The following is a 26,385-nucleotide window of genomic DNA, read 5'->3' on the forward strand; positions in this document are numbered from 1 at the left end:
AAAAAAAAAAAAAAAATGTGAGGAAAAGCTTGTGCAAAGTCCATATGTGCAAAGCTTTGTCCAATTTTATTCAAGATGTGTTTATAGAGTTCCTTCTGTTTAGAAAGCAATATACTAGATGTCAGAAAGGCAAAAGACAAAGCAAGGAAAGGGTTAAATAGCATTTATTGATACGTAAATAAGTAAATAAATGACTTCTTAAGCTCTTATTGGGTGCTAGGTAGAGTTGTACATACTTGACACTTAAGAACTTGTTTAATTCTTTCCGCAATGAAGTAGTTTCTTTTATCCTTAATTTATAGATGAGGAAACTCAGTTTAACAACTTGCCCAAGATCACTCAGCTAGTTAGTGGTGGGAGATCTCAACAGCTAGATTCTAATCCATGCCCCCATCCTCTTAGCCTCTTGCTATTTTCTTTCCACTATGTGTCCCTGTGTAGGGATTTTATATAGAATTTTTGACTAGCTAAGGTAGGTGATGGTATATGCCTCAGAGAAGTAAAGAAATTTGCACATGTCACCACAATTAGAGGCCCAGTGAGAGCCTGTAAGTTCTCTTTTTAACTTCAAACTTCATTTACATTTTGTTATACTATGTTTTGTGTTATTTGAAGTAAGCAAAAATTCATTTACCAATTCTTTGGGGAAAAATGATTTGTAATTAAATGAACTTAATTTGAGGAGTAGAGGTTAAGAAAGGATAATACATATGATTCGGGTTATGTTATGTTGCATATTGGACATATGAAACTATCCCGCATGGAGTAGAAATTCTAGGACTGGGCTGGGCACGGTTGCTCATGCCTGTAATCCCAGCACTTTGGGAGGCCAAAGCAGGTGGCTCACTAGAGGTCAGGAGTTCGAGACCAGCCTGGCCAACATGGTGAAACCTCATCTCCACTAAAAATACAAAAACTCATTACAGGTGGTGAGCACCTGTAATCCCAGCTACTCAGGAGGCTGAGGCAGGAGAATCACTTGAACCCGGGAGGTGGAGGTTGCAGTGAGCCAAGATTGCGCCATTGCACTCCAGTCTGGGCAACAAGAGTGAAACTCCATCTAAAACAAATAAAAAATTAAAAAATTAAATAAACTCTAGGAGTGGAAGTCAGGAAAGTTAGGCCTTAGGATCCAGCTTTGGGAATCATGTGGAATAAGTGACTTTTGATGAGTTGAGCGTAAGTGAGCTCACTCAGAGATGGGAAACTGACCCTTTATAGATTCCTGGGAGTAAGAGTGGAGGTAGGAAAAGAGGATTCTGCAAGACAAGAGAAAATTGGAATTGCTTCTCAATTACACGTCATTTGTGTTGCTCTTGCTGTGAGTCTTAGTGTTTTTGAAGGCACAAAATATCCTTAAAAGGAGATAAAGAGATTAACTATTATTGAAGTGAGTCTGTCCTGATGTAAACATTTACATTCTTGTTGACCCCTGGGAATTTGGTCAATGTTACAATTGTCCTATTGTCTAGATTCATGTTTCTACACATACCTGAAGCTCTTCCAAGAACAGTAGCAGTGATTATTCTAACATGCCTGCAGACTTGTCTATCTTCATGTTTCTGAATAATAGAGTAGTGAACTTTTTATCTATAATATTTGATGTTGTTTAGTGATTCCAGTTTTTTATATTGTGAGTTTATATGAGAGTTTGAATAAGCTAAAATTACTGGGTAATTCACAGTTCTGAAAAATATATGCTTTCTCATCACTAGTCTTGGGACTCCAGGATAAGCATTCAGTTTCTGTATTAATTGTGTTTCAGATAAAATTTAAAGCTATGTGCAATTTTATGGAAGGCATATTTATAGAGTTCTTTCTATTTAGAAAGCAATGTATTAAATACTAGATGTCAGAAGAGTAAAAGACAAAGTAGATCTGTCCTCTGACTTCAAGTATCTTGCTATTGAGTAGGAATTATAAAATTATTATAAGGCAGGGGAAGTGACTTATGCTGATTAGGAATAGGGCTAGGGCAGTTTGGAAAAGGGCTATGTGTGGTCTTTCACTTGAGTCTTTTAAGGTGAATAGGTTGAGTAGGGGATAACATTTAAATGGAGTGAGGCCGGGCGCGGTGGCTCAAGCCTGTAATCCCAGCACTTTGGAGGCCGAGACGGCGGATCACGAGTCAGGAGATCAAGACCATCCTGGCTAACACGGTGAAACCCCGCCTCTACTAAAAATACAAAAACTAGCCGGGCGAGGTGGCGGCGCCTGTAGTCCCAGCTACTCGGGAGGCTGAGGCAGGAGAATGGCGTAAACCTGGAGATGGAGCTTGCAGTGAGCTGAGATCCGGCCACTGCACTCCAGTCCAGGCGACAGAGCGAGACTCCGCCTCAAAAAAAAAAAAAAAAAAAAAAAAAAAAAAAAAAAAAAAAAAAAAATAAATGGAGTGAAAAAAATATATGGTGTATCATGGGAGGAGAAGCTGGTTATTGCATAATTTTAGAGATTCTAGATCTCTTTTCAGAAATCAAAGTTCTGTGGGGTTAGGCTTTTTACTATCAGAGAAAGAAGTTACAAATAAGCAAAGAGGGAATACTAGACTGAACCTTGTGATGCTGGATTGGAGTCAGAAGTGTCAGGATGAATTTATAGTTTATAAAATATGTATAGGGCCAGGCACGGTGACTCATACCTGTAATCCCAACACTTTGGGAGGCTGAGGTGGGTAGACAACGAGGTCAAGAGATTGAGACCATCCTGGCCAACATGGTGAAATCTTGTCTGTACTAAAAATACAAAAATTAGTCGGGTGTGGTGGTGCATGCCTGTAGTCCCAGCTACTCAGAAGGCTGAGGCAGGAGAATCGCTTGAACCCGGGAGGTGGAGGTTGCAGTGAGCCGAGATCGCACCACTGCACTCCAGCCTGGCGACAGAGTGAGACTCCGCCTCAGGAAAAAAAAAAAAAAAAAGTATAGATAGATATAGAGCTAAACAAAGAAATGTGTGCGTATAGGCCAAGTGCAGTGGCTCACACCTATAATCCCAGCACTTTGGGAGGCTGAGGTGTGAGGATCACTTGGGCCCAGGAGTTTGACACAAGCCTGGACAATATGGGGAGACTCTGTCTCTACAAAAAAGTTTAAAATATTAGCCAGGCGTGGTGGCATGTGTCTAGTCCCAGCTACTCGGCAGGCTGAGGTGGGAGGATAATTTGTGCTCAGGAGGTGGGTTGCAGTGAGCAGTGATTGCACCACTGCAGTCCAGCCTGGGTGACAGTGGATTCTGTCACACACACACACACACAAAGTGTGTATACATGGGTCAGTATACACACATATAATTCTTGGTTTTGTCCACTAAGAGAGCCTGGAAGCAGTGACATCTCAGTGGCAATGAGCATAACTAGTAGTGTCCAGATGTTAACTTCTCCCATAAAAGAAAACAGGGCTCCTTGGGGAAGTAGTTGATTCCAGAGCTGAGGCATGGTAAATACAAGATGAGCCTGGAACATCTTGTAGTGCTAGAAAGTAAGGACGTGCTAAAAACAAAACAAACAAAAAACAGGGCAAGTTGAGAGAACACAGGAGCCAAGCCGAAAAACTCCAAATGGCCAGAGCTGGAACAATTTGAGCAACAAAATAAGGATAGTGTTGGATTATAACACAGGGAATAAAATAACTATCTATGAAACCATACTGGTATAAATAAATGGTTGGGCTGGACGTGGTGGCTCGTGCCTGTAATCCTAGCACTTTGGGGGGGCCGAAGCAGGAAGATCATCTTGTGGCATACTGCCAAGGTTACTACTTGAGACCATCACTATGACAGTTACTACTGTTACTACTTGAGACCGTCATTATGAGACTGAACTAAGCAGAAATGAAAACTTAAAACAAAAGTAACTATTTTAAAGGAAGGGGCCAGAGGAAGAAAAAGAGAGTTCCCTGCTTCTAGTGAGCAAAGGCAGCCCACTGAGCTTCCACAGCCCTTGGTATTTATTGGTAGAAAGAGCAGGGAAGAGGAGGTAATGATTGGTCAACTGCTTAATTGATCACAGGTTCATATTACTGTTAACAGGCATCAATTATGCCTAATCACAAGAAACACTGCTGTGGTGACTGCCCTCAGCATTCCTTCTGGGTGGCAGATGCAGTTTGTCAGTTTGCTAACATTCTGCATTCATGAGAACAGTTTGCTGTTTACTCATATAGCCTCCAGTGGTATACTGAGTTGATCACGACCCTCACTCTTTCCGCCTTCAACATCATCTGAGCTCAGGAATTTGAGACCAGCCTGGACAACATAGGGAGACTTCATCTCTATTATAATAAAAATAATAATAAGTAAATGGTTGAATAAATGAGGGAGAACAAATCTTCCTTATAGAAGAATTTCAATTAATCAATGCAGAAAGGATGAGAGTAACAGAAAATCACCATTAGAATACCAGTAATAATTGCCATAAGCAGGACCCACCCATGAGTGCTAAAATTAATGGGAAAAAGTTTAAGGAGAAGCAGAGTCAAAGTTTTCCCTCACAATATTTATGAATTACAAAGGGAAAACAAATAATAACTTTACAGAGGAGAAACTGATATACCACGTTAACCATGTGATCAAAGCTAATGTCATGAGTAATAAGACATCACATCAACGTCATGTACCCTTTGATATGATGCACTGTGAAGGGCACATCAGCTCTGGATTATTCTTTTCAAGCATTTATAATCTCAATCTAATCCGAGAAAACATCATGTTTTTCAAAAAAACTTTTTGTTTTTTGAGTATTGCAAGATTTTCCAGGCTGATCTTGTATTTGCCCTTCCCCAGCTCTGGAATCAACCACTTCTCCAAGGAGTCTTGATTCTATTTTATTGGAGAAACCAAGAAACCCAAATTGAGGAACATTCTACATAATATCTGACCAATAGTTTCAACAATATCAAGCTCATGAAAGACAAGGAAAAGCAGAGTAACTGTCATAGATTGGGGGAGACTTAGGAAGACACGACAACTAAATGCAGTGTATGATCCTGAAACAGAAACAAGACGTTAATGAAAAAACTGGTGGAATTTCAATAAAGTCTATAGTTAATAGTATTGTACCAGTGCTCATTTCTTAGTTTTGCTAACTGTAGTATAGTAATATAAGATAAAGCTAGGTGAAGTGTATATGGGAACTCTTGTACTATTTTTGCAAGTCTTATGTATGAAATTGTTTCAAAATAAAAGGTGAGTGCTCACTCAGTCATACATATACTGAAGTTGAAATGATACAGAGAAGATCAGCATGGTCCCTGTGTGAGGTTAACACACAAATTTGTGAAGCAGTCCATGTTTAAAAAAATAACGTTAAAAAAGAAAAGTTAAAGAACTACTAACTTCCAGCCAGGCGCGGTGGCTCACGCCTGTAATGCCAGCACTTTGGAAGCCTGAGGCGGGCAGATCACAAGGTCAGAAGTTCAAGACCAGTCTGACCAACATGGTGAAACCCCATCTCTACTAAAAATACAAAAAAAATTAGCCGAGTGGTGGCACGTGCCTGTAATCCCAGCTACCCAGGAGGCTGAGGCAGGAGAATTGCTTGAACCTGGGAGGCGGAGGTTGCAGTGAGCCGAGATCATGCCACTGCACTCCAGCCTGGCGACAGAGCGAGACTCCGTCTAAAAATAAATAAATAACTATTAACTTCCAAAAAATGTTCAAGAATGTGAATTTAGTCACTATTTTTGTACAGAAATATAAACTTAGAAATAAATGTAATTTTCTGAAAAAAACATTATGTAGCAACATATTTCATGTTACTTTTATTTAAAATTCCCCTTTGCAACTTGAAGTATTTTAGGTTTTTTTTTTTTCTTTTAATTGCTCCCTTTTACCTGATGACATTCAAATTGGGAAGAGTTGTTGGTAGAAAAACTTTAAAACTCTACAATCTATTTCTTAAAAATAATCTTTTTCTTTTCTTTTTTTGAGACGGAGTCTCGCTCAGTCGCCCAGGGGCAGTGGGGCAGTCTTGGCTCACTGCAAGCTCCGCCTCCCGGGTTCACGCCATTCTCCTGCCTCAGCCTCCCAAGTAGCTGAGACTACACGTGCCTGCCACCAAGCCCGGCTAATTTTTTGTATTTTTAGTAGAGACGGGGTTTTACCATGTTAGCCAGGATGGTCTCTATCTCCTGACCTCGTGATCCGCCTGCCTCGGCCTCCCAAAGTGCTGGGCTTACAGGCGTGAGCCACCGCACCTGGCCTTTTTCTTCTCTTCTCTTTTCTTTTCTTTCCTTTTCTTTTCTTTTTGTTTCTTTTTTTTTTTTTGTCTTTTTTTTTTTTTGACAGGGTCTGGCTCTATAGTCCAGGTAGAGTATAGTGGTGTGGTCACGGCTCACTGCAACCTTAATCTCCAGGGCTCAAGTGATCCTCCCACCTCAGCCTCCTGAGTAGCTGGGACTACAGACACACCACCATGCCCAGATAGTTTGCTGTATTTTTTTTGTAGAGACAGAGTTTCGCCATGTTGCTCAGGCTGGTCTCAAACTCCTGAGCTCATGTGATCTGCCTGCCTCGGCCTCCCAAAGTGCTGGGATTACAGGCATGAGCCACTATACCTGGCCCATTTTTTCTTCATAAGTGAGTTTGTAGTTTTTACTTCATTCTAATTTTCTGAGGCTATGTTCAGGAAGCCATACTTCTTGAATAAGTAACCATCTCAGCAGATAAAAAAGAGAGGCCACTGAGATCAGATATATAAGAACAGGATTTTGTTAGTGGCTTGGGGAGGGCTGGTTGCAGGGCCAGCTCTGCAATTTATTTTTTGGTTTGGTTTGGTGTTTTTTTTTTTTTTTGGTTTTGAGACAGAGTCTTGTGCTGTTGCCCAAGCTGGAGTGCAGTGACACAATCTTGGCTCACTGCAACCTCTGCCTCCGGGGTCGAGAAATTCTTCTGCCTCACCCTCCCGAGTAGCTGGAATTACAGGCACGCACCACCATGCCTGGCTAATTTTTGTATTTTTGGTAGAGACAGGATTTTACCATGTTGGCCAGGCTGGCCTCAAACTCCTGAACTTAAGTGATCCACCCACCTAAGCCTCCCAAAGTGCTGGGATTACAGGCGTGAGCTACTGCGCCCAGCTGTTTTTGTCCAAGCCTGGTTTCTTTTTTTTTTTTTTTTTTTTTTTTTTTGAGACGGAGTCTCGCTCTGTCGCCCAGGCTGGAGTGCAGTGGCCAGATCTCAGCTCACTGCAAGCTCCGCCTCCCGGGTTTACGCCATTCTCCTGCCTCAGCCTCCCAAGTAGCTGGGACTACAGGCGCCCGCCACCTCACCCGGCTAGTTTTTTGTATTTTTTAGTAGAGACGGGGTTTCACCATGTTAGCCAGGATGGTCTCGATCTCCTGACCTTGTGATCCACCCGTCTCGGCCTCCCAAAGTGCTAGGATTACAGGCTTGAGCCACCGCGCCCGGCCCCAAGCCTGGTTTCTGAGAGACAGTTCCCTTGGTCAGGAGAGTCTGTAAATGAATTTATTAGAATAGGTTTCCTGGAGCAGTTACTGGCCTCACCCTAAGCAATAGCTTGAGGAAGCAGATACCTGGGGCAGATTTCCCAGTGAGTCACTTTTCAACTTTTCAAGGACCTTTGTTCGAGAGATCTTTATCTCCAAGCCACAGCTCACCCTAGGACAGTTTAGTGGCCCATCTCAAGCTACCTGGTTTGATAAAAGAACATTGATCCTGGGAGTTAGAATTCTAGCTCTAATACTAACCACCTGGTGACTTTGGGAAAATGATTGAACCTTTATGTGTCTCGGTTTCCTCACTGTAAAAATGGGGATTTGGTTACTTGATTTCTGAGCTACTTTGTTGATGAAAAAAATCTACCATTTGTATCTGAAACTGAAGGCATCTTCTCAGCAAACAGTTCCCCTTTCTATGTATACCATTTATTTGTCATGCGACAATCCTTCTAGTCTCTGAAGCTAAAAATCTGTTTATTTTTGTTATATGTTTCTTTTAACTCTTGCAGCCAACTGTCTTCCAATCCAGCAGTTCTTCACAGTTCATGTGGTAATAGAATGCATGTGACTGAAGAGAATGTGTTTTGGAGTCTAAAAGTCTGAAAATGGAACTCAGAGAGACTGGGTGGGTGGGGAGAGATAATATACCTTTCTTTTTTTTTTTTGAGACGGAGTCTCGCTCTGTCGCCTACGCTGGAGTGCAATGGCACGATCTTGACTCACTGCAACCTCTGCTTCCTGGGTTCAAGCAATTGTCCTGCCTCAGCCTCCCAAGTAGCTGGGATTACAGTTGCCTGCCACCATGCCTGGCTACTTTTGTGTATGTTTGGTAAAGACAGGATTTCGCTACCTTGGCCAGACTGGATCCTGAACTCCTGACCTCAGGTGATCCTCCTGCCTCAGCCTCCCAAAGTGCTAGGATTACAGGCATGAGCCACCGCGCCCGGCCCCAATACCACACCTTTAATGCAGGCCTATGAAAGCCAGATACTTACCTACAATGGAGGGTATTCCAAGTGGGCCCAGGATAACTTTTAAGTTTCCCTGAAAGCAGGAATGATTATCTCTGATATTCACCACTCTGGGAAGATACTCACCACTATTCTCTTACTGAAACATAATTTGTATGGGTTTTCAGATAGGTGGTTCAGGGATTTTTCTACCTGGTTTTCTGCATTAGCTAAAAGTGATGGTTTTAATCACTCTTCATTAATTGTAGTTGAAAGAAAATGGACTTTGGAATCGAACAGAATATGCATTTGAATCCCAGCTCTGCTACTTTATAGCTGAGTGATCTTTGTAAAGTTAATATGTCTGATCTCAATTTCATCATCATAAATATAAGACAATAAAACCAATCCTGTAGAATGATTATGAGGATTGAGATATATGCTTCGCATAAAGTAAGTGTCTTAAAATCTTCCTAAAAATTCCAAGAGTTGAATTTCTAACTTTAGCTTTGAATTTGTAGTTTCCTGTTGTATATCACTTGGATTTCTCTTGCTGACATGTATATCTCAACATGTGTAAATCAACACTCATCATTTTCCCTCTTCTTTCTATATTTATTGTCTCTGTTAATGGAATCATCAGCCTTCCAGTCATTCAGGTTTGATGATGCCAGCTTTGATTCTCTTTTACCCTAAGTTCATTTTATTCTAAGAACTGTCAGTTTCTCTCTTCCTACTTTCCCATTTCCACCTACCCTAATTTAATTCATGAATTTAAACCTTGATTACCTCTCACTTAGTTTTAGGATCTTCTTGACTAGTAATTTAGACTCCAGTCTTTTTTCCTTTTAGCAAGTTGCACACCACTGCTGAATAATATTTTAAAATATGATGTTAGTCATGTTACATGCTTTTTCAGAAACTTTATGTGTTCCACCAGAGAGACTGGTTAATCCACTACAGAGATCTTATCTTACAGGTGTGGATATTGAGACTCAGAAATTTTTTTTTTTATAAAAGCCGTGCATGTGCTAAGTAAATAGCATATTAAGATTAGACCTCATCTCTGATCACGCACGAGTGAATTCTTCCTGCTATTGGAATATGACCCAAACTCCTTAGCATGTTTTTCTTCCCAGTCAGACCCCATTGTGTCTTTTTTTTGAGACAGAGTGTTGCTCTTGTCTCCCAGGCTGGAGTGCAGTGGCGCAATCTCGGCTCACTGCAACCTCCGCCTCCCGGGTTCAAACGAGTCTCTTGCCTCAGCCTTCCAAGTAGCTGGGATTACAGGCACGTGCCACCACACCCAGCTAATTTTTTGTATTTCTAGTAGAGACGGGGTTTCGCCATCTTGGGCAGGCTGGTCTCGAACTCCTGACCTCAGGTGATCCACCTGCCTCAGCCTCCCAAAGTGCTGGGATTACAGGCGTGAGCCACCACGCCCAGTCAAGTCTTGTCTATCTTCAACTTCTCTTGCACTTGGAGTTTAACTGACTCCCCAAAGGTGCTAATGCTATTCTCCTCCTTCCTCCTCCTTTCCTCCTCCTGCCTTCACTTTGATGAAATTCTGCCCATTCTGTAAGTCCCAAGTCATCTGATGTCTTTTCCTTTCCCTCTCACAAAGCCAGAAAATCAGGTATTGTATTCTTAGACCATGAGTAGCCTCTAACCACAGTCTGTCTTGTACTATAAATATTTGTGTATATGTCAACAAGCACAGTAGATTATGCACACCATTCAGGCAGGGACCTCTCCCTACATCTCATAGGAAGTAGTTATTCAATAACCTGGTACCAGAGTCTATCAAAAATCATGTATTGATTCTCACCTTTATCTGTTTCATAGGTACTAATCACATTGCTGAGAAATAACATTATGCTTCTGTGAAGACAAGTATGGTCAGGGTGAGAGTCATTTCATTCCCTGAGTGTAAGGTGTGCCTCTCCTAGCTGTATACCAAAATAGATGTTCTGACTTTCCTTAACTTTCTGGCTGGGAGTAATCAAAACCATAGACTTAGACTTGGGAGTTAACCTTTTTTTTTTTCTGTATCATGCTTGGTCTCTCAAATAATAAATCCGTTTCCTTTTTTACAAACATATCTTTTTTTCTTTTTTTTTTTTTTTGAGATGGAGTCTCACTCACTCTGTCACCCAGGCTGGAGGGCAGTGGCACGATCTCAGCTCACTGCATCCTCTGCCCTCCAGGGTTCAAGTGATTCTCCTGCCTCAGCCTCCCAAGTAGTTGGGATTACAGGGGTGTACCACCACACCTGGCTAACTTTTGTGTTTTTAGTAGAGTCGGGGTTTCACCATGTTGGTCAGGCTGGTCTCCGACCCCTGACCTCAAGTGATCTGTCTGCCTCGGCCTCCCAAAGTGCTGGGATCACAGTTGTGAGCCACTGTACCCGGCCTGCAAACGTATCTTGTATATTTTTTTTTCCATTTGATCCAGAGTTGATCTTTATGAAAGAACTGACAGTATTTATACCCACACCTATATTGGTAGTATATTTCTACCAAATAATATCTTAAAGCATTCATCAGCATTTCCTTAACTTGCCTTACAGAGTTCAAAAAAACTATGATAGTTTTATATAGTTAAGTTCAGCTGAAATATTTGTTGCTCCTGTGTCTTTTTTATCTTAGAGAAGGGGCTGGCATTGTTTGGTGAGTCTGCCAGTTAAATACCAGATAGACAAATAGGTGTCATGTATTCTTTGGTACTTTCCAGTTTATTGCAAAGTACCTGTGTAGACTTAATGATTATTTTGTCCAGGAAGAAAACAGTTAAAATACTAAACAGTAACATTTATTGCTTACTTATTCTGTATCAGGATCTTTTCTTCTTTATCTTATTTATTTTTCGTGAGAATACTGTGAAGTAAGTGCTGTTATTATGGATGAGAAATCTAAGTTTTAGGGAAACTTTTTATTAAGTGATGAGGCCAACGTTCCCACTTAGACTTATCTGTCTCTAACCCAGAGCTCCTTACCATTAAAGGGCATACTATGCCTTCTAACATGAGGATTAAAACATTAACAAAACTAGTATTACTTTCAGACAAGGATTTCATTGGAAGAACAAATATTACATGCGGAACAGTAGTATTCTGCATCACAGGACTCTTTTTTTTTTTTTTTTTCCTTTGATGGGGGAGAACTTCTTGGTCTGTCACCCAGGCTGGAGTCCAGTGGCGCAATTCATAGCTCATTGTAGCCTCCAACTCCTGGGCCTAGTAACTAGACTACAGGTGTGTGCCACTACACCCAGCTAATTTTTAATTTTTTGTAGAGAAGAGGGGGTCTTGCTATATTACCTAGGCTGGTCTCAAGCTCCTGGCCTCAAGCTATCCTCCCAAAGTGCTGGGATTACAGGTGAACCATCATGCCTGACCCAGGACCTTTTTTTTTTTTTTAATGGAGTTTCACCCTTGTTGCCTGGGCTGGAGTGCAATAGTGTGATCTTGGCTCACTGCAACCTCCGCCTCAAGCAATTTTCCTGCTTCAGCCTCCCAAGTTGCTGGGATTACAGGCATGCGCCACCACTCCCAGCTAATTTTGTGTTTTCAGTGGAGACAGGGTTTCACCATGTTGGTCAGGCTGGTCCTAAACTCCTGACCTCAAGTGATCCAGCACCTCGGCCTCCCAAAGTGTTGGGATTACAGGTGTGAGCCACCACGCCCAGCCTGACCCAGGACTTTTAATGTGAAGTGGCAGCTTGAGTTGCTGGATTTAAATACCCTCTGTGTTCTATGGTTGTCAAGGTTATTGAAAGCAGTACCTGATGAACCATACATTCTACCAGATCAGTTATGCTCTTCGGTTGTCAAGAGCTGTAAATAGTACTTTATTTTTCTTTTACTTCTGGTAAGCTGTGAATTAGCAGTACAATAATTTTTTAGTTTTCAAGACTCCTGGATCAGAAACAAAGTGGTACTTTAATCTATGTTTTTCACTCTTCAAATAAGGAAACTGTTGACTCATTTCTAATCTCACCTCTTCTGGACAAAGGTTGGAACTCCTTTCCTTTGGTAATTAGTGGGGCAAAATAACCAAACGATCCAGATTAATGGGTAGGGACTAGGGACTAGGTGATATCAAGGATATGACTTTATGTATTCTTTGGCTGAAAGGGATGTTAGAAAAGAGGGTTTGTCTCCTGAACTTAAAGTACATTATACTTCCCCTTGATAAAGACTTTAAAATGAGAATTATAACAAAAGTCAATGATAATTATATTTAAAATGCTCTTAATACTACTGTAACATATCTAGTATTTTAAATATATTATCTCCTTACATCTGTATCAGAACCTCCTAAAGATAAATATTATCCTTATTTTTTAGCTGAAGAAAGTGAAATGGAAAATATTACATAATATGTTCAAGGTAACAAAGTTAGGATTTCCCCAGTCTGTCTCACCTTAAAGCCCTGCTCTTCCTGTTATACCACTCTGCGCCCCCAGCTCTCTCCCTGGCACTGAGTGGCCAGTGCTGCAGAGCTTGGGGAGAAAGGGCAGCCAAAAGAAACTTGGATGTAGGTAGAAACTAATTTGGACCTGGCTCTACTGAAATGCTGATTGTACCTCCCCTGGGATGTAATTCAGAAGAGGGGAACATTTCACTCCAAATATGACTTTGGAACAGACTTCAGTTCAGGGAAAGGCCAACTGATGTTTGCACAGTGGGGTCAGTCATAAAATGGAACTGGAAGGGACCTTAAAGGTCATCTGGTGTGGCCTCCTTTTATAAGAAACCACAACCCAAAGATATTGGATCATTTGACCAAGGTTACACAGTTTAGGGGAGAACAGTGAAGGAGTGTGGTCTGCAAGTTTAGGACTCTACCACACCACTGTCAATCCTTGGATGCTGGAGAATCCTCTTCTGTGTCTAATGTTCTGACTTTCTTTATTGCATAGGTATTTCAGTATCTGTAGACAAGATGGAATCAACTCCATTTAATAGACGGCAATGGACCTCACTGTCATTGAGGGTAACGGCCAAAGAACTTTCTCTTGTCAACAAGAACAAGTCATCGGCTATTGTGGAAATATTCTCCAAGTAAGTGCTGATCCTGGTCCAAAAGGACCATCTGTCTGGGGCACACATTGCCACCTGTCAGGGAAATTGGTGAAGGAAATACATTATGTAAAATAGTTTTATTGGGCGCCTCCTGGATTTTAAACACTATATGAGGCACTGTGCAGAAGGAGGAGGAGGGTAATAATCAGAAGATACATTCTATGTCTTTGAATTTTTGTTTAGTTTGTGGAAGAAGCAGTTATAGGCACAAAAAATTATTTTTAAAAAGATAATTATGAAATAATTATAAAGCAAAATATCAGCAAGTCTAAAATGAATAGGAGTGAGGATTAGGTACAGAATAAGAGATAGAGCATCATGGACAGGAGCTCATCAGGAAGGCTTTCTGGTTGAGATGAGTTTTGAGGCAAGTTTCGATTTGGTTAAGCACTCTCTATACCTGCACTTTCCAATGTGGTAGCCACTATATAGGTGGCTATTTCAGTTTATTACAATTAAATAACATAGAAAATTTAGTTTTAAATGTTTACCAGCTGCATTTATCACTTTTCAAGTGCTCAGTAACTACTTGTTGCTGGTGACTGTCGTATTGAACATCACAGAAACATTTCATCATTGCACAAAGTTCTGCTGAAAAGTGCAACCTACACAGGCATACTGTAGCCCACTGACTGCTGATTAGTAAATAAAACTTTGTTAGAACACATCCGGCCGGGCGCGGTGGCTCAAGCCTGTAATCCCAGCACTTTGGGAGGCCGAGGCAGGTGAATCACTTGAGGTCAGGAGTTCAAGATCAGCCTGGCCAACATGGTGAAACCCTGTCTCTACTAAAAATACAAAAATTAATCAGGTGTGGTGGCACATGCCTGTACCGTAGTCCCAGCTACTCAGCAGGCTGAGGCAGGAGAATCGCTTGAACCCAGGAGGCGGCAGTTGCAGTAAGCTGAAATCATGCCACTGCGCTACAGCCTGGGCGACAGAGCAAGACTTGTCTTAAAAAATAATAATAATGGCCGGGCGCGGTGGCTCAAGCCTGTAATCCCAGCACTTTGGGAGGCCGAGACGGGTGGATCACGAGGTCAGGAGATCGAGACCATCCTGGCTAACACAGTGAAACCCCGTCTCTACTAAAAAATATAAAAAATTAGCCGGGCGAGGTGGCGGGTGCCTGTAGTCCCAGCTACTCGGGAGGCTGAGGCAGGAGAATGGCGGGAACCCGGGAGGCGGAGCTTGCAGTGAGCTGAGATCCGGCCACAGCACTGTAGCCTGGGCGACAGAGCGAGACTCCGTCTCAAAAAAAAAAATAATAATAATAATAATTACAGAATTTATTTTGCTTTTGAATCTCCAGTTTGGGCAGGATCTCTGCTGTACTCAGCATCAGCCAGGGTGACCCAAAGGCTGGGAGCCATAATCATCAAAAGGCTGGCTGGCGCACAAGTCAGGCGGTTGATGCTGTCATGTGGGATCTCAGCTGGGGCCATGGTAGGAATACCTACACATGGCCATTCCATGTGGCTGTTTGGCTTGCTGGCTCAGTTCCCAGGGCAAGCATCCAGAGACAGAGGGAAGGAGGGAACAAAAGAGGGAGTTCAAAGTTGTGTTGCCTTTTATGACCTAGCCTCGGAAGTCATACAGTATCACTTTTACCACATTCACTTCATTAGAAGTGAGTCACTAAAGCTGACTCATTTTGGAGGAGGGCAATTTGACTCCACCTTCTGTGATAGGAGGAATGTCAGAATTTTGGACATTTTAAATTTTTTTAATTAAAAAAAAATGTTGAGACGGGGTTTCACTCTGTCACCCAGGCTGGAGTGCAGTGGTGTGGCCACGGCTCACTGCACCCTTAAACTCCTGGGCTCAAGCGATCCTCCTGCCCCTGCCTTCTGAGTAGCTGGGACTATAGACATGCACCACTGTGCCTGGCCTGGACATGTTTTAAAATCATCCTATATTCTGATTCGGTATATGTGGATAGAGTCCAGGAAATTATGTTTTTAACAAGTATCCTAGGTAATTTTTACCTTCAGGGAAGTTTAAGAAGCCCTGGTAGTGGAAGAGATGGACTTGTGGAGTCAAAGCAGTGAACTTGAACATGAAGCGGAATGAGTCAAGTCTAAGGAGACTGAAGCAAAGGATTATGGAAGCTGAACATGATAAAGGGAATAGGAAAGCAAGCAGTCTGGCATGGAGAAATACAAAAGGGAGAAGGAACTGGTGTAATTCATTTAGGGCCAGATGGAAGACCTCGGATGCTCTGCTAAGGTTAGGATTTAGTAAGAAAACCAGTGAACACAATTGGTTTTCATGTGGGGAGAGTGACACGATCAGACTGGTATTTTAGAAGGAGGCTTCTGGCAAGAGTGTAAAGCTATGTTAGAAAGATGAGAGATTGGTAATGTGGAGACAATTTATGAGGCTCTCTTGGGAACCCAAGTGAAAGCTGTTGGGGGTCAAGGGGGAACAGGGATAGAGGGAAAGAGAAGGATATCAGACAGTGTTGAGATGTGATTAATGGGACTTGGAAACTCCCTGTTCTGCAGAGAAACTTCTCCACATTCTTACCCTTTTCACCCTCTTTAGCCCCACCTGTCTTTAACTAAACTTGGCTTTCCCTTGACATGCATGACATGCATTCTGTGTTTGAGCAGTGGCTGCCTGCTCTTTCTTTTTTTTTTTTTTTTTTGAGATGGAGTCTCGCTCTGTCGCCCAGACTGGAGTGCAGTTATGCGATCTCAGCTCACCGCAACCTCCGCCTCCTGGGTTCAAGCGATTCTCCTGCCTCAGCCTCCCGAGTAGCTGGGATTACAGGCACACATCACCACGCCCGACTAATTTTTGTACTTTTAGTAGAGATGGGATTTCATCATATTGGTCAGGCTGGTCTTGAACTCCTGACATCATGATCCGCCTACCTTGACTTCCCAAAGTGCTAGGGATTACAGGCATGAGCCACTGCACCCGGCCTGGCTGCCTGCCCTTTCTGCACATGCTTCCCTGAAATATTTTGGGGGCCAGGGTTGCTACTCTCCTATATCTCCATACTGTTTCCCATTCATTGTTTCTCGTGCCTGCTTCTGAAGTTCGAGACATGTGCTTTCAGGCTCACATCTAACTATACTGCACTCTTATCCTCCCCTTCATTGCAGTGGCGTGCTAGCCTCCAGGGGATGCTGGCTTCTAACATTTTTTTTTTTTTAGTGTTTCTCATTGAGGGTGCTATAGCATTTGGGGTGAGGCAGATCTTCCCCATGCAGGATATTCATCATGATGCCCTCCTCTAAATGAACCCATAACATTGTGACAACCAAAAAAGAAAAAAAAAAAAAGTGATGGAGAGAAAACCCAACAAGATTCTAACACATGTCTAAATGTCCCCCTGGGCCATTGGTGCCAATGGTGTCCTCATTGAAGAATCATTGGGTCCACATCAGTGACCTGTCTGATACTTTGGACTCATAATTTCTTTTCTTTCTTCTTTCTCTTTTTTTTTTTTTTTTCGTGACTGGGTCTTACTCTGTCACCCAGGCTAGAGTGTAGTGGCACAATTATGGTTCACTGCAGACTCGACCTCCCAGGCTCAAGCAGTCCTCCTGCCTCAGCCTCCCAAGTAGCTAGGACCATGGGCATGCACCACCATGCCCATCTAATTTTTTATTTTTTGTAAAGACAGTGTCTCGCTATGTTGCTCAGGCTGGTCTCGAACTCCTCGATTCAAGCGATCCTCCTGCCTCAGCCTCCCAAAGTGCTGGGATTACAGGTGTGAACCACTGCACCCGACCTGGACTCATAATTTCTTTATCTTCCCCGTTTCTGCAACCTGCATATTGTCTCCCATGCCTCTGCCTCCAGTCTCAACCTATCATCACTCAGAATCCTTCTCTGAAATGGTGCATTTGGAGAACCTACTGTTTGATTGCAGCCTCCTATTTTTCCACTTGTTTAACTCTTATTCCCAGTGACCCTGTGTTTTGACTTCACCAGGACACCCAGCACTGGATGTCAGTCCCCTTCCTGGCCTCACTATCTTCCTTGCCCAAATCAGTCACTTCAGTGAGGCTCTCACCTCTTCCCCAGTGCCTTTCTCACCACCCTATTCTGTCATTGTCCAGCCCAGCCAGTTTTCATTAGGATTTGGGTCTTATAGTACCACGAAGGAGAGTTAAGAAGTTGGAAAAGGCTTCCAACTTTTAGGGCCTTCTTAATCTTGCAGAGAGAAAATGCAGAGGGATCTCACAGTTCCTTCTCATGGTATACTAGGTTCACTGTCTTTTCTCCATGAAGGCTGAAAGGATTGCAAAACTGTCAATCCTGAACCCGTTAATTAGAATCAGTGTGCCACCATGCTAGACCCTTGACAGAAACACGTACTATTTTGGCCAGGCGCACTGGCTCATGTCTGTAATCCCAGCACTTTGGGAGGCCATGGCAGGTGGATCATTTAAGGTCAGGAGTTCAAGACAAGCCTGGCCAACATGGTGAAACCCCATCTCTACTAAAAATACAGAAAAACGGCTGGGCGCGATGGCTTACGCCTGTAATCCCAGCACTTTGGGAGGCTGAGGTGGACAGATCACAAGGTCAGGAGTTCAAGACCAGCCTGGCCAACATGGTGAAACCCTGTCTCTACTAAAAAATACAAAAATTAGCTGGGCATGGTGGCCCGTGCCTGTAATTCCAGCTACTTGGGAGGCTGAGGCAGGAGAATTGCTTAACCGGGACCCGGGAGGCGGAGGTAGCAGTGAGCCGAGATCACACCACCGTACTCCAGCCTGGGCTACAGAGCGAGACTCTGTCTCAAAATATAATAATACAAAAAAATACAAAAATTTAGCTGGGCGGTGGTGGTGCGCAGCTGTAATCCCAGCTACTTGGGAGGCTGAGGTGGAAGAATCACTGGAGCCTGGGAGGCAGAGGTTGTGGTGAGCCAAGATCACGCCACTGCACTCCAGCCTGGGCAACCGAGTGAGACTCTGTGTCAGGAAAAAAAAAAAAAAGAAAAGAAATATATAAAATATATACTATTTCAAATCCTAACAAAAACTATATGAGGAAGGGGCTTTACCCCTCTTTTATAGTTGAGAAAACTGAGGCAAAGGAAGTAACCTGTTCAAATTAATATTTGAGTTTGTTCCTGTTACATATTTTTCTTCTGATGTGCTTAACATATGGAACTGGTTTGGAAAGATGAATAGAGTCATTTGGTAGGCTTGGAGAATGCTGGAGACATTCCAGAGGAAGGGGAGCAACAGGAGGTAAAGACATAGAAGTAGGACAGGTGGTGGTTTATACTGATGGGAGTGAAAACCAGGAAATCAGCCTGGATTTCTGTTCTAGGTTTTATACTCAGTGGAAACACGTTGCTAATATTACTTAAGGTTTTTAAGGTTCACTCACTGTAGCTTCCCAAAGAAGACTGCAGGACTATTTTCCAAGATCAGTTGAGATCAGGCGCATTCAGGGTGGTATGGCTGTAGACTACAGGACTGTTTTCCACAAAGCATATACTAATGTCTGTTTCCAACACCTAGTGGCTTTATATTATGGGGTTTGCAAATAGTAAGTCCTATACAAGCCTAGCTAAAAACAGTAGGAAAACTTAGGAGGTCTCTGATCAGAGATTAATATGAAAGTGATGTTTGGAGGAAGCTTAATCTGGCTGATGTTTGTAGATAAGTCAGCTTTACTTTCTAATTGCTAACAGTGCTTTTTATGTTTGTATGTATAGAAGAGTACTTTTTCTAGCAGCAGAGCTTGTGTCCCATGGTCCTTTGTAGCTGTAGACTTATTTTTCTGACTAAGCCTCTATAACAGTCAATACATTTGAGGTAAGTAGTTCCTATTGATACGTCCATTTGAACAGCTAGCTTTGGTTTCACTCACCACTGACTTCAGCATAATATAATCCTTCATTTGATAACAGTTGACTCTTTGGGTGGAATTTGTTTGACTCATACATTTTTGGAATTAAAGAGAATCTAGCCTGGTAGTTTTTAAACTATCTTAATTGCGGTCTTCAGAGGAATCTCAGGGCCAGTTCTCCAACAACTGGAACACCCTAAGGGCTGAGCCCAGGCCCAGATCCCAGGCCCAGCCCTTTAGATTTTCCATTCCAGCAATCCTGCTTTGATCCCTTGTAAAGGTTAGGTTCTACATAAGACAGCATTTGAAGAGAGGGTTCTGCAGCTAGCAGAGCTTGAAACCACTGATCTGGCTAGCATTTGCCCCACTCTGACAGATTAGGAGCTTGAGGATTAACAATTGTGACTGAAGGTCACACACCAAGATGGTAAAACTGATGAACACAACACGAAGACCCCTAAGCTCACCCCCTGCCAGCATGCCTCTACCTTATCACAGCTGCTCCTGTTTTTGTTACAACTTCACCCATTCCTAGTTCCATGAAAGAGGAGGAGGCCGGGTTGAGAGGATCACTTGAGTCCAGAAGCTCAAGGACGCAGTGAACTGTGATTGCACCACTGCCCTCCAGCCTGGGTGACAGAGTGAGAACCTATCTTAAAAAGAGCGTTCATATTTAGTTTTTTGTGACTATTCTTCCTTCAATAAGAAAAAAGTTGACCTTCAAGTTGGCCTGGTTAACTTCCTCTTCTTTTGCTTCTCTGTAACATTTTAGTGGTGAAATTTTTCCAGAAGAAAATACATTGCCTAAACCTTGGGAGTTTCCGTTTTCCCTCTTTGGCTCAGCATTCCCTTTGCTCTATTTGAGGGCATACAAGCAAGAGTCATGGCTCAGGAACTCTGTTTTCTGGCCTCAGAAAAATTTGAGACACTGTTATTACTCCCCAGATAATTTTAGCATCTTCCATCAGCTGCCTGCCCCACAGCTGAGCATTAGTGAGCAGTTGCAAGATCAAATTCCTTATGTGGGCCGGACGGGGTGGCTCACGCCTGTAATCCCCAGCACTTTGGGAGGCCAAGGCAGGCGGATCACGAGGTCAGGAGATCAAGACCATCCTGGCTAACATGGTGAAACCCTGTCTCTACTAAAAAATAGAAAAAATTAAGGCCGGGCGCGGTGGCTCAAGCCTGTAATCTCAGCACTTTGGGAGGCCGAGACGGGCGGATCACGAGGTCAGGAGATCGAGACCATCCTGGCTAACACGGTGAAACCCTGTCTCTACTAAAATACAAAAAACTAGCCGGGTGAGATGGCAGACGCCTGTAGTCCCAGCTACTCGGGAGGCTGAGGCAGGAGAATGGCGTGAACCCAGGAGGCGGAGCTTGCAGTGAGCTGAGATCCGGCCACTGCACTCCAGCCTGGGTGACAGAGCGAGACTCCGTCTCAAAAAAAAAAAAAAAAAATAGAAAAAATTAGCCGGGCGTGATGGCGGGTGCCTGTAGTCCCAGCTACTGAGGAAGGAGAATGGCGTGAACCTGGGAGGCAGAGTTTGCAGTGAGCCAAGATCGTGCCACTGTACTCCAGCCTGGGCGACAGAGCAAGACTCTGTCTCAAAAAAAAAAAATCTGGGAAGGAAAGAGGAACAAGATTTTAATTACAGAAATTTTATTGCAAGTGTTTTATTTTCTCAAATTTGAATCTTCAAAATGGTGCCACCATTTTGTGTCCTTCACATTTTGTGTCAGAAGAATGCTAGTTGCTGTAAGGGCCTCTGAGAAAAGTCTGAGGCCTGAACACTGAATTCAGAAGTATTGAGCCCCAGTCTTGTGGCAATCTAAGAGTACAAAATATAAAAGTACCAAGGATTGAACTTGGAAGAAAGTGGTGGTGTAGAGCCTTTCTCCCTGTTACCTACTATTTAGCAGGAACTTCATTACAAATAAAAGGTGGGGATATTTGAGTAGGGGTTTGAGAACAGGATTGAAGACAGCCTTTGGTGTATACACCTGGTCTCACAGATGCCTCCATGCTAAAAGGACAGGGCCAAAGATGAGAAGTATTTTGATTTTTTTTTTAAATCTATGTTTCTGTTAGACACTAAAGGGAAGGGAACCTCTGAGCTTATTTACTCAACTAACCACAATGTAAATACCTTGCCTTGGAGAACAGTTGGCTAAATATAAACCTGTCTGCCAATTGGTTCTAGTTTTCATATATTGTATTATTGCTGTAATATACTGTAGATGATTATCCAAGAGGTGTGGAAACGCAAATTCAAGGCCGTTCTAAGTTCCTTTTTATAATAGCTACAATCCACTGTATCCCTGAATTCTCACTTTTAAGGAATCTCTTAGACAGATATATAAGTACAAGTGGGAAAAATATACGTACAAGGACATTCACCAAAGCATTATTTGCAATGGTGAAAAACTGGAAACAATCCAGATGCCCGTTAAAGGAATATGGGTGAATTAATTATAATGAAAAAGGATTGCCAAGATTACCAAACACTTCTGTGTTGCTAAATCAAAGGGATGTTTCTTGGTCTTTATCTTACATGAACTCTCACCACTTCTTCCCTCCCACATTTTTGCTTCTCTTGGCTTCTCTGGAAGTCTCATCATTTTCCTCCTCCATCTCTGTCTCTTCCTTGTCAGTCTCTCTTATCTGTTCCGACTGCTGAAATGTTGGAGTCTCCAGGACTGAGTTCCAGGCATCTTCTCACACTACACACTCTTTGCAGATGTCATCTACTCCTGTGGCTTTAATACAATCCGTGGGCACATAAGTCCTGAATGCGTACAACTAGCTCAGAGCGTTCTTCTGAGCTCTGGACACATGCATCTCATCACTGCTCCCACCAAATGGATGTTTTCGTTAACATGGCTAACATTGAACTCTTGATCTTCCCCGTTTCCAAATTTGCTCTTCCTTCACAATTCCGCGTCCCAGGAAGCATTACTTCCATTGACTCAGCTGCCAGAAACCTAGGAATCATTCTCTCTTCCCCGTCTCATTACCACTCTACTGATTCTTCTTCGAAATGTATCTCAAATCTATTAACTTGTCTTTATCTCTAGCGCCATTATCTCTGCAGCCCAGCCAGCATTATCTCTCATTAATGCCACCTCCATTCTCAGCCCCTTCCAGTCCATCCTCCACACTCCAGAGCACTCTTTTAAAAACACGAATTGAATCAGTGACCATCCTACCATTAAATTCAAAGTCCTCAGCATGACCTGCATGGCTCACCCCTGCTTCCTGCCTCATCGCCTGCCCTTTTGCCTCTCAGCGAGCTTCTGCCACACTGGAGTTCTTTGTGTACCCTATACACTTGAGACACTTTCTTGCCTTGAGGCCTTTGCACATGGTGTTTTTCTGTTCCTGGAATGCTTTCCTCCCTTCTTTTTGTCTGGCTAACTTCATCTGGTCAAACTTCACGTCTCAGCCTACAGCCTACACATTTCAGCGAGGCGCTCCTTTTAAAAATTATTTTATTTTATTTTATTTTATTTTGAGATAGAGTCTCACTCTGTTGCCCAGGCTGGAGTGCAGTGGCACCATCAGGGGTCATTGCATCCTCAAATTCCTGGGCTCAGGTGATCCTCCCACCTCAGCCCCTTAAGTAACTGGGACTACAGGCGCATGCCACCAAGCCCTGCTAATTTGTTTTTTTTTTTTTTTTTTGTAGAGATGGGGTCTCGCCACGTTGCCCAGGCTGTTCTCAAACTCCCGGGCTCAAGCGATTGGCCTGCCTTGGCCTCCCAAAGTGCTGGGATCACAGGCTTGAGCCATCATACTTGTCCATTTGTTTTTAACTGACAAATCATAATTTTACATATTTATGGGGTCCAATGCGATGGTTTTTTGTTTGTTTTTTGAGACAGAGTCTTGCTTTATCACCCAGGCTGGAGTACAGTGGCGCTATCTTGGCTCACTGCAATTTCCACTTCCCAGGTGCAAGCGATCCTCCCGCCTCAGTCTCCCGAGTAGCCGAAACTACAGGTGCACACCAACGTGCCTGTGGCTAATTTTTGTGTTTTTAATACAGGGTTTCTCCATGTTGCCCAGGCCAGTCTTGAACTCCTGGCCTCAATTGATCCACTTGCCTCAGCTTCCCAAAGTGCTGGGATTACAGGCATGAACTACCACATCTGGCCAATGTGATGTTTTAATACATGAATACATTGTGGAATTATCAAATCAGGCTAATTGATATAAGTAGGCTTTCCTTGATTCCTTCTTCCTTTCTCAATTGTGTTCCTTTGTTATTTAGTAATACCCTGTTCTTTTTTTTCCAAAGGACTTACCACTGTGTGTGTGTGTATGTGTATGTATGTATATTTGTGTGCTTCTGTTTTTAGTGTCTAAACTGTAAGCATCTAAGAGCAGATATTATGTCTGTTTTGGTTATTTCTTTCATTACTTTTTCTCTAGTGCTTGGAACATAGTAGACAGCAATAAGTATTTCTTGAATTAAAATGTCAGCTTCTCTGAATTTCTCTCTGAAATGGAGAAAGGGAGAAGCAGAATAGTATGTATTACATTATCTCATTTTTGTTACTTTAAAACTCAAATATGAGTTCCAAATATTTTCTCCCACTCCATGGGACATTTTTACTTTGTTGATAATGTTCTTTTTTTTTTCTTCATGAGACAGAGACTCACTCTGTCGCCCAGGCTGGAGGGCAGTGGTACAATCTTGGCTCACTGCAACCTCCGCCTCCCAGGTTCAAGCGATTCTCCTGCCTCAGCCTCCTCAGTAGCTGGAGTTACAGGTGCCCACCACCACGTCCAGCTAATTTTTGTATTTTTAGTAGAGACGGGGTTTCACCATGTTGGCCAGGTTGGTCTTGAACTCCTGACCTCAAGTGATCCACCCACCTCGGCCTCTCAAAGTGCTGGGATTACAGTCATGAGCCACTGCACTCAGCCTGTTGATAGTGTTCTTTGATGCGCAAAAGTTTTTTTGTTTTTGTTTGTTTTGTTTTGTTTTTTTGAGACACAGTCTTGCCCTGTTGCCAAGGCTGGAGTATAGTGGCACAATCTCGGCTCACTGCAACCTCCGCCTCCCGGGTTCAAATGATTCAGCAGCCTCAGCCTCCCAAGTAACTGGGATTACAGATGCCCACCACCACACCCGGCTAATTTTTGTGTTTTTAGTAGCAACAAGGTTTCATCATGTTGACCAGGCTGGTTTTGAACTCCTGACCTCGCATGATCCGCCCACCTTGTCCTCCAAAGTGCTGAAATTACAGGCATGAGCCACTGCGCCAACCCTCAGAAAAGTTTTTAATTTTGTTGAAGTCTAGTTTATTTTTTCTTTTGTGCCTGTGCTTTTGGTGTTGTATTCCAATGAGGCATTACCAAATCTTGTAATGATGAGATGATCAAAAGATAATAAAAAATTAAAATAAGATAAAAAATAAGAAAAACAAAAATAAGAAAAATGACAAAAAATAAATTTCAAAAAATCATTGCCAAATCCAATGTCATGAGACTTTTTCCCTATGTTTCAACCAAGAGTTTTATAGTTTTAGCTTTTATAGTTAGGTCTTTGATCCATTTGACTTAATTTTTGTATATGGTAGTCCAATTTCATTTTTTTGCATGTGGCTATCCGGTTTTCCCGGCACCATTTGTTGAAAAGATTTTCCTTTCCCCACTGGATGGTCTTGGCACCCTTGTCAAAAAATTATTTGACCATACATGTAACGGTTTATTTCTGGGCTGTGTGTTCTGTTCCATTGGTCTATATATCTGTGTTTATGCTGGTACCATACTGTTTTGTTTTAACTGTGGTAAAATACACAGTATATAACATAAAATTTACCATTTTAACCACTTCCTTTTTTTTTTTTTTTTTTTTTGAGACCGAGTCTCACTCTGTTGCCCAGGCTGGAATGCGGTGGTGTGATCTCAGCTTACTGCAGCCTCTACCTCCCGGGTTCAAAGGATTCTCATGCCTCAGCCTCTCGAGTAGCTGGGACAACAGGCATGAGCCACCATGCCCAACTAATCTTTATATTTTTAGTAGAGACAGGGTTTCACCATGTTGGCCAGGCTGGTCTTGAACTCCCGACCTCAGGAGATCCACCCGCCTTGGCCTCCCAAAGTGCTGGGATTATAGGCATGAGCCACTGCACCTGGCCAACCACTTTTAAGAATACGGTTCAGTGGCATTAAGTACATTCATATTATTGTACGATCACTACCACCTTCCCTTTTCATTATACATATACATTGTAATTTACCACTCCTCTGCTAATGGACATTCAGGTTGTTCTCAGTCTTTTGCTGTTATATTTAATGCTATGATAAATAATCTAATATGGCCGGGCACGGTGGCTCAAGCCTGTAATCCCAGCACTTTGGGAGGCCAAAACGGGTGGATCACGAGGTCAGGAGATCGAGACCATCCTGGCTAACATGGTGAAACCCCGTCTCTACTAAAAAATATAAAAAACTAGCCGGGCGAGGTGGCGGGCGCCTGTAGTCCCAGCTAGTCTGGAGGCTGAGGCAGGAGAATGGCGTAAAACCCGGGAGGCGGAGCTTGCAGTGAGCTGAGATCTGGCCACTGCACTCCAGTCCGCGCGACAGAGCGAGACTCCATCTCAAAAAAAAAAAAAAAAAAAAAATCTAAAATGAAAAATTTTTTTAGTGTATCTATAGGATAAATTCTGGTAGCAGAAAGAATTGGTAAATTATAACATTTGTGCTTTTATAATTTTGGCAAATATTAAAGAAGGCATAGACAAAATGCCTTCTATAAAGGTTTTACCAATTTACCTTCCCACCAACAATGTAAGACAGAACCTGTTTCCCCATACCCTCACCAATGTCCCATATTAGCCTTTTTTGTTTGTTTATTCGTTTGTTTTAAACAGAAGTTCGGTGGCATAGTCACAGCTCACTGCAACCTCAAACTCCTCACCTCAAGCAGTCCTATCACCTCCAGTTCCCAAAGCGCTGGGATTACAGGCATGAGCTACCCAACCCAACTGCATATTAGCTGTGTGCATTGTGTGTATGCACACACGTTTGTATGTGCGTTCATGCGTGTGTGTGTGTGTG

General features: G+C 42.7%; 1 protein-coding gene and 1 non-coding gene across 4 annotated transcripts in view; both read left to right on the forward strand.

Annotated features, from left to right (window-relative positions):
* Positions 1 to 26,385, forward strand: part of LIMA1 (LIM domain and actin binding 1) — a 103,728-nt gene that overhangs the window by 20,591 nt on the left and 56,752 nt on the right. For 2 of the 3 annotated variants that reach the window (XM_033222118.1, XM_033222119.1), the window contains exon 2: positions 13,325 to 13,466. In XM_033222118.1, the coding sequence (XP_033078009.1) occupies positions 13,348 to 13,466 (119 nt within the window). In that variant the 5' untranslated portion in view covers positions 13,325 to 13,347. Of the gene's footprint in view, positions 1 to 12,179; positions 12,239 to 13,324; positions 13,467 to 26,385 lie in introns of those variants that run through there. The other variant, XM_033222120.1, reaches the window with a different exon arrangement.
* On the forward strand, positions 5,181 to 5,288 carry LOC117091166. Its single transcript, XR_004440285.1, has one exon. It is a non-coding gene; the product is annotated as a U6 spliceosomal RNA (small nuclear RNA).

This window comes from Trachypithecus francoisi, unplaced genomic scaffold (genome assembly GCF_009764315.1).
Source record: "Trachypithecus francoisi isolate TF-2019V2 unplaced genomic scaffold, Tfra_2.0 Lachesis_group11, whole genome shotgun sequence".
Lineage (NCBI taxonomy): Eukaryota > Metazoa > Chordata > Mammalia > Primates > Cercopithecidae > Trachypithecus > Trachypithecus francoisi.